This window comes from Sinocyclocheilus anshuiensis, unplaced genomic scaffold (assembly GCF_001515605.1).
Source record: "Sinocyclocheilus anshuiensis isolate Anshui unplaced genomic scaffold, SAMN03320099.WGS_v1.1 scaffold272, whole genome shotgun sequence".
Taxonomy (NCBI): Eukaryota; Metazoa; Chordata; class Actinopteri; order Cypriniformes; family Cyprinidae; genus Sinocyclocheilus; species Sinocyclocheilus anshuiensis.
In genome coordinates, this window is record NW_015554117.1 from 1010805 (window position 1) to 1018804 (window position 8000).

At 37.0% G+C, this 8000-nt stretch overlaps 1 protein-coding gene across 1 annotated transcript in view; it reads left to right on the top strand.

Moving 5' to 3' along the window:
* The first annotated feature begins 2557 nt into the window (after window positions 1–2557).
* The window catches only part of LOC107669875 (splicing factor, arginine/serine-rich 15-like), a 33954-nt gene continuing 28511 nt past the window's right edge, over window positions 2558–8000 (top strand). The window contains exons 1-10 of the mRNA XM_016462302.1: window positions 2558–2727; window positions 3408–3491; window positions 4381–4425; window positions 4513–4674; window positions 4773–4902; window positions 5487–5632; window positions 6399–6488; window positions 7030–7115; window positions 7212–7275; window positions 7360–7524. Coding sequence (XP_016317788.1) covers window positions 2692–2727; window positions 3408–3491; window positions 4381–4425; window positions 4513–4674; window positions 4773–4902; window positions 5487–5632; window positions 6399–6488; window positions 7030–7115; window positions 7212–7275; window positions 7360–7524 — 1008 coding nt within the window. The 5' untranslated portion in view covers window positions 2558–2691. The remainder of the gene's footprint in view (window positions 2728–3407; window positions 3492–4380; window positions 4426–4512; window positions 4675–4772; window positions 4903–5486; window positions 5633–6398; window positions 6489–7029; window positions 7116–7211; window positions 7276–7359; window positions 7525–8000) is intronic.

Sequence of the window (8000 nt, forward strand, 5' to 3'; positions counted from 1 at the left end):
GGTCGAGCGTCACCGGAACATTACATTTCAAAATAAAAGCCCACACAGAACAGCACGGAAAAGACCTATATTTACAAAATAAAAGTCTCAACCGGAAACTTGAATATTTACGTTGACGGCATACTTATCCCCTTAAATTTTGAAGAGATTCTATAAAAATTTGAATTCGTGTTTATTTTATATGACGGACATTTTTGGGGATATTTATTTATTTATATATTTATTTATTTACAAAAATATTCAGGAGGGGGATACTGCCAGATTTCCGAGTGTAAATAAATACATACATACATACACTTTGGGATCAGTAAGATTTTTAACGTGTTTTAAAGAAGTCTCTTCTGTTCATCATGGGCTGCATTTATTTGACCGCAAATGCAGAAAAAACAGCAATATTGTAAAATATTATTACCATTTAAAATAACGGTTTTCTATTTTAATATATTTTAAAATATAATTTATTTCTGTGATGCAGCGCTGAATTTTCAGCATCATTCCTCCAGTCTTCAGTGTCACATGATCCTTCAGAAATCACTCTAATATGCTGATTTATTATCAATGCTGGAAACAATTTTGCTGCTTAATATTTTATTTTTTTTTGGAAACTGTGATACGTTTTTCAGGATTATTTGATGAAAAGAGTCAAAAAGAACAGCATTTATTTAAAATAGAAATCTTTTCCAACAATATAAGTCTTTATTATCACTTTACTATCACAAGAAATGCTTTTATTCAGCAAGGATGTGTTAAACTGATACGTTTGCTGAATAAAAGCATTTCTTTCAAAAAAAAAAAAAGAAAAGAAAGAAAGAAAGAAAGAGAAAAATACTGTCCCCAAACGTCTGCACGGTAGTGTATATTGTTACAAAAGATTTCTATTTTAAATAAATGCTGTTCTTTTTAAATTTATTCATCAAATAATCCTGAAAAAAAGTATTACAGGTTACAAAAAGCAGCAAAACTGTTTCCAATACTGATAATAAATCAGCATATTAGCATGATTTCTGAAGCATCATGTGACACTGAAGACTAGAGTAATGATGCTGAAAACTCAGTTTTGCATCACAGAAATAAATTGTATTTTAAAGTATATTAAAATAGATTTGAAATTGCAATAATATTTCACAATATTACTACTTTTCTGTATTTCTGATCAAATAAATGCAGGCTTGACGAGCAGAAGAGTGTCGCAAATGTCACAGAAGATCAAATCAGAGACAATGTAACAGGGGCAAAGGTGCTGGAGGTAAAACGCCTTAGAACAACCAGAAACGGGGAGAAGTGCGATAGCCTGTCTGTTATGATTAAGTTTGATGAAGCAAGACTTCCAAGTAAGTTATACATAGGTTACATGAGCTATGAGGTCAGGCCATACATCCCTCCCCCACTGAGATGTTTTAAGTGCCAAAGATATGGCCATGTAGCAGCAGTGTGTAAGGGTAAACAAAGATGTGGTAGGTGTTCAGGCGAGCATGAGTATGGGGAATGTGGAGAAGGAGTAAAGCTGAAATGCTGTAACTGTGGAGGGGAGCACAGTTCAGCCTACCGTGGATGTGAAGCTAGCAAGAGGGCAATGGAGGTGCAGCGAGTGAGATCGCTGCAAGGAATAACATATGCAGAAGCTGTAAAGAAAGTGTCTAAGGAAAAGGAAGCCTATAAACCAGAACTCAAAGAAAATAAAAGTAGGTCTTGTGGGAAGTGTGAGAAAATTGAGGCAAAGAAGGATTTGTTAGTTATGGGCAAAAATGAATTTGTGTTGTTTATGGTTGAGGTGATAAACTGCTCGGCACAGACAGACAGGAAGACAGAAAAGATCAAAATAATAGTTAAATCAGCGGAAAAGTATTTAGGAATAAAAGGGCTTAGCTGTGAGGTAGTGGAAGAAATGATAGTGGCAGGAAGCACAAGCTCGCAGACATGGGTTGGTGGCTCTTTATGATATTAGCTATATTGCAATGGAACTCCAGGAGCCTTATAGCAAATGGACAGGAATTCAAGAGTTTTGTCTCAGATTTAGCAGATAGACCTCATGTAGTATGTGTGCAAGAAACATGGTTAAAACCACCGTTGGACTTTGTATTGTATTGATATACTTCAATTAGGAGAGATAGAGAAACAGGAAAAGGTGGCGGTGTAGCAACTTTTGTTAAAAGTGGGGTAAGATATAAACTTATTAGTAAAGGGAAAGAACATGAATCTGTTGTAATTGAAGTATGGTCAGGGGAAAACACACAAATGGATGAACAAAGCATGACACTTGAGCATTTATTAGGGAAAGCATCTGGGAGAATACACAATTTATTAATGTTATTTTTGAAAAACAGTGGGTTAAGTGAAAGAATTTAATAGGGATATAGTTTTTTTTTTTTCCTCCTCCACCTCTCCTTTGATGTCAGTCTAATGCCCACACTCCAGTCTAGTAGGTGGCGGTAATGCACCTTTGAGATGAGTTGCCAACCGCCATTAAACCTGAAAGAAGAGGAAGAAGAAGAAGAGTGTCGCTGCAGTTATCCTCCGCTCCGCGGCGCGGCGCTCTCTCCCCGCGCGCTCATCACGCCTCAACGTTCGCGGAAGGTTGTGTTGAGTTTCTGGGCGTCAATCTCATGCGGCCTCGTCGCGAAAATCCAGTTCACACATGTTTATTCGGGTCCAGGAGAATATATCCAATAACATACTGAGTTAATAACGCTCATGGACATGGAAGCGGTGAACGCTTTTAACGGGGAGGTGAGAATTCGCGTTTTATTTGCCGTTTACCCCTTTATCGTTAGGCGAGCGCGCCATGCCACACCAAAACAATCCGTGTTTTGTGTGTGTTTGTTGTTCACTGATGGATCAATGTCATAGATTTTTGCAGTTTAATGTTCTAAACTCAAATAAAACCCGATATATGGTTCAACAGATGTGATATGAGTATGAATTAAGTTAGTTTGTTTAGTGACCTTCTGCCTATTCGTGCTGTCAAACTACGCTTAATAATAAATTAGCTTGAGTGCTCACAGCACCTTTATGGTATATTGAGAGATTATATAAGAGATACACAATGTTTTAAGTGATTTAATCTAGTTTTGACCTGTTTGTTGTAATAGAAGTGAATATAGAGAGAATTACAGTGGCGCCCCCTACAGATTCAGAGACCTGATCAACTCTATTGATGATTTAATCATGTGGTTTAAAGGTGTTATTGATCTCTAAACAGATCTGCCGTTTGTTATGAGGTTAAATGTAGGTTTTATTCATTTTGACTATCTATATTGAGTTCGCGGTAACTGAGCTGAAAGTTTTGCATGATGTTTTGATCTTAGTTCTTTCTTACACCGTAATTTGATTATGATCATTATGATCAATAATTATTGATTATTATGAGGATAAATTGGAGATTTCTTCATCCTGTTTCCTCCCTTTAGATGATGTCCATGATGGACATGACTCCCCCAATCTCTCGAGCCAAAATGATGTCTGTAACCAAAGCAGGAATCAAAGCTATCAAGGTAAGTCAGGATAGAAATAGGAAAGGGAAAGGATTTTGATAAATTATAAAGAGTTATTTGAAGAATGATTAGATTTATGTTCAGATTATTTTGAGTTTGCCGTTTGAAAGATGTGTTTTACATGCACAAACATATACTGATAATGCTTAAAGGAATGGTATTTTAATTTTCGAAAATGAAAATTTGCTGAAAATTAGCTCAGCCTCATGGATCCTCTGCAGTGAATGGGTGCTGTCAGAATGAGAGTCCAAATAGCTGATAAAAATAATCCACAAGTAATCCCACACCACTCCAGTCCATCAATCAATCAATGTCTTGTGAAGCCAAAAGGTGCATGTTTGTAAGAAACAAATCCATCAAGTCGTTTTTAACATAAAATCATTGTTTTCCGGGTAAAATACAAGACCTCTATCCATAATGTTGCTTTCTCTAGTGGCAAAATCATCTCATCTGAATTAGGAGAGAAATCTGCAGAGATCAAGCACCGTTTACAAGTGAAAACAGTCTAAAACAAATACGTCAGTGGGCTTTGATATGAGAGGACAACAGGTGATGGACTTTTTCACTGGAGGAATTATGGATTATGGTCTTGTTTTTTGGCCAGAAGTGACGGTTTAAAGTCTTTATGATGGATTTGTTTCTTACAAACATGCAGCTTTTCACTTCACACGATGTTAATTGATGGACTGGAGTGGTGTGGATTATTGTGATGTTTTTATCAGCTGTTTGGACTCTCATTCTGACGGCACCCATTCATTTTATATGGTATAAGAGAAATGAATTAAAATTCTCATTTAAACCCAGTTTTCGTGTGTTATCTGTTTATTGATTTTGATAGTTGATGCTGATAGTTGTTTATAGACTGAATTTTTATGATTTGCTTTGTTAGCTTTACAAGCACGTTGTTCAAATCGTGGAGAAGTTCATCAAGAGGGTATGTAATAAACAATATACTGATGTTCTTGTACTGATGATCGTTGTTATGGGAAGGTAAAGGCTGACTGTTTCTTTTTTCCATCAGTGTAAACCAGACCTAAAGGTTGCTGGTCTGTATGTGGTCGACTCAATTATCCGACAGTCCCGCCATCAGTTCGGCACAGACAAAGATGTGTTCGGTCCGAGGTTTTTGAAAAACTTCACACTTACTTTTCAGAACCTTTTCCAGTGCCCCGCAGACGATAAGGTACTGAATAATTGCCTCCAGAATTTAGAGTTGAAATTACGTTGAAATGTTTCTGTGCTGGTGGATTTTATTGGTGGGTTTTTTTTGTTGAAATGTAGGGGAAGATATTGCGTGTGTTGAATCTGTGGCAGAAGAATGACGTGTTCAGCATGGACATCATTCAGCCGCTGTTAGACATGGCCACAGACTCTGTACTACCTGTTGTGGAGAATGGAATCCCAGCTGCCGGTAAATAAGAAAAATAATTAAATGTTGGTTTATGTCATTATGCTTTACTCGCTAGGTTTTGTATCAGACCTTTTGAGTCAAAGTCTTTACATTTACACTACCGTTCAACAGTTTGGGGTTGGGAAGATTTCTCTCCAAGGCTGCATTTATCTGATCAAAAATACTGTAAAAACAGTAATATTGTGAAATATTTATATAATTAAAAATAACTGTTTTGTGCTGTAATATATTTTAAAATGTAATTTATTCCTGTGCTGAAAAGTTGAATATTCAGCATTATTACTCCAGTTTTCAGTGTCACTTATCAATGTTGAAAACCGCTGTGCTGCTATTTTTTTTTTAGGATTCTTTGAATAGAAAGTTCAAAAGAACAGCATATTTGAAATAGAAATCTTTTGTAACATTATAAATGTCTTTACTGTCAAATTTGATCAATATAATGCATTTTTTGCTGAATTTCTTTCAAACACAACAAAAAAATCTTACTGAGCCTAAACTTGTGAATAATGCATATACTTGTCTCTAACCTGTATCCTATTCAAACTAACAGCCTGTTAAACTGCAGTTTTCATCTTTTTTTGTAGTGCTTCCAGCCGTGCCAATGGCAGTGCCAGAGCCAGAGCTGGCACCGGCACCAGCTGTTGCAGCGGCAGCGGCCCCGCCCACCCTTCAGAACCCAGTGGCCCTTGCTGCAGTTGCCCAGCTCCTCCAGGGCACAGGGGGCGTCGAGGTAAAACGACACTCACTGCACTCAAATACAGCTTTCTTTGTGAAAAATGGTTGCGCTGAAGTAGACTTGATTATTCCTGTTACAGATTATTGAGCATAAGATTTTGTAGAAGTGCAAAGGAGCAACCAGGCACACTGTAAAAAAATATTACTTTTTAGAAATTGTAAATGAAACAAAGATTATTGGAGTATGTTGTAGAAAATACTGTTTCAGTCTTACTACTTCAAAATGTAATTTTTAATTCAAAGGATTGTTGTTTCTAATTATTTGTGAAATTTACTAGCAGTTTCTGAGTAAAAACTGTTTCAAAATGCATCCTATAGAGCACATTTTTTGTTTTGTTTTTTCTCGTCTAGCTGTTAGAGATGCTTGACTTCCTCCATAGTGTTCATGAAATGTATTACAATTTGCATTAGCAGGCTGAAATTTCACTCGTGCAGTGTAATCTTTTTGAAATAAAATAAAATAGAAATATAAGCTAAAAAACTTAATACAGTTAATTGCAAAGGCAACATTCTAATTTTCATTTAAGTTGAAGTGTTAAAATTTCTAGAACTAAAACTGAAACAAAAATAAATGAAAGCTATACAGAAATATACAAAAAAAATAAAATAAAAAATGACAAATCATGTAACATTTTTAAAACAAACAAAAATGTAAATGAAAATATATAATAATCTAAATAATACTAAAATAACACTGCTTGTACGGCCACTGAAATATTTATATTTTGATATTTAATCTGCTATGCGTGTTTCATTTACAGCAGCTGCTCCAAACTCTCCAGCAGGCCGGAGGGGCAGGGCTTCCTCAGTCCACTGCCCCACACCCTGAGCAGAAAACATCATTAGCTAAGGTAAGCAGTCAGTCAATTTGATGCTTTACAACCATTTTGACATTACCCATACATCCTGATTGATATGTCTGGTAGTGTTGTCAAAAGTACTGACGTCGGTACTGAAATTTAAAAAATGTGACAATATCAGCATTTCCCACTAGCATTTTGAGTGCTGTTGAACGGCTTCTTAAACAGCTCTGATTGGCCATTGTGTTCACGCGCTCAACAGATATGTCTGTGATTGGCTACAATGATCATCGCTTCCACAGATACACACGGGAGCATTTGAAAGCTGCATCTATCAGAGGATCCTTAATATATCTGCTCATAAACGGATCCGCTGATAGCAAACGGCAAATGCTGGTATCGTCACATTTGTCAAATTTCATTACCGACATCGGTACTTTTGACAACACTAATGTCTGGTTAGGGAATGAATAGAGTAGAATCTGGAAGATAACAGCCTATCTCGCTGTTCTTATGCAATATAGTAACCACAGAGTGAACGCATGGTTTGGAGCTATTAATTCTGTAACATTGTGTTTCTGGTTTGACACAGTCTCTGCTGGATCGATTTGATTATGATGATGACCCCGAACCTGTGGAGGAAAAGACTGAACCAGCTCCTGCTGCTCCCATTACCATGTAGGGCATAATAAACTCATTTCTTTCTGTTCACATATGGTGAAATATCCTTTTGTTTTTTTGCAGATATTGATTTAATATTGCCATTCTTTACAGAAACCTTCCCCCAGAATTACAGCAAGCCCTGCAAGCTCATCTTCTAAGCCAAATTGTTAGCCAGGTATTTACTCTGACCTACTGAGCTTTAAAGAATAAGGACATGACAAAAATAATGTATGCAATCAAATGGTTTCTTCCTGTCCAGACGCAGATGCAGGGTCAGATGGTGTCGCAGGGTCAAGTGGCATCCCAGGGTCAGGTGGCACCTCATGAGTTCCCAGTGATGGTTCAGACCCAGATACCAGATAACACTCCTCAAGTCTTTGATGAGAGCGTCATACAACCCAGTACAACCCAGCAGCTACAGCAGGTATGGGGCATCATCTCTATAACTTCACCAGATATTAACATATCTCATAAGTAGAGCCCGACCGATATATAGTTGCGCCGATTTTATCGGCCGATATGAGCATGTTGCAGATATATCGGTATCGGCGAATATGCCGCCGATATGCCACCGATATGAATTTTTTTTTAACAAAACGCAGATAAAATGCTTGTAAATGGTGTAATTACGTAGTTTGTCCAGCGCTCCATTGTTTGACCTGGATGAAACGCTTTAAAGCAGTGGTCGCCAACCTGTCGATTGTAGATCTTTATCACTGTCCCAGTAGATCCCGGAAATAACAGTAAAATAAGTACAAAAATGCATTACATTTCTGGGGTTATATTAATGTATCACTGAAGGGAACTGTCTTGAGAAAAGTTTAGATGGCAATGGCATTTTCTTCTCCGTATAAAGCGCAGCTCTGCTTTGTTTACAGCGGTAACCAAGGAAACACTATA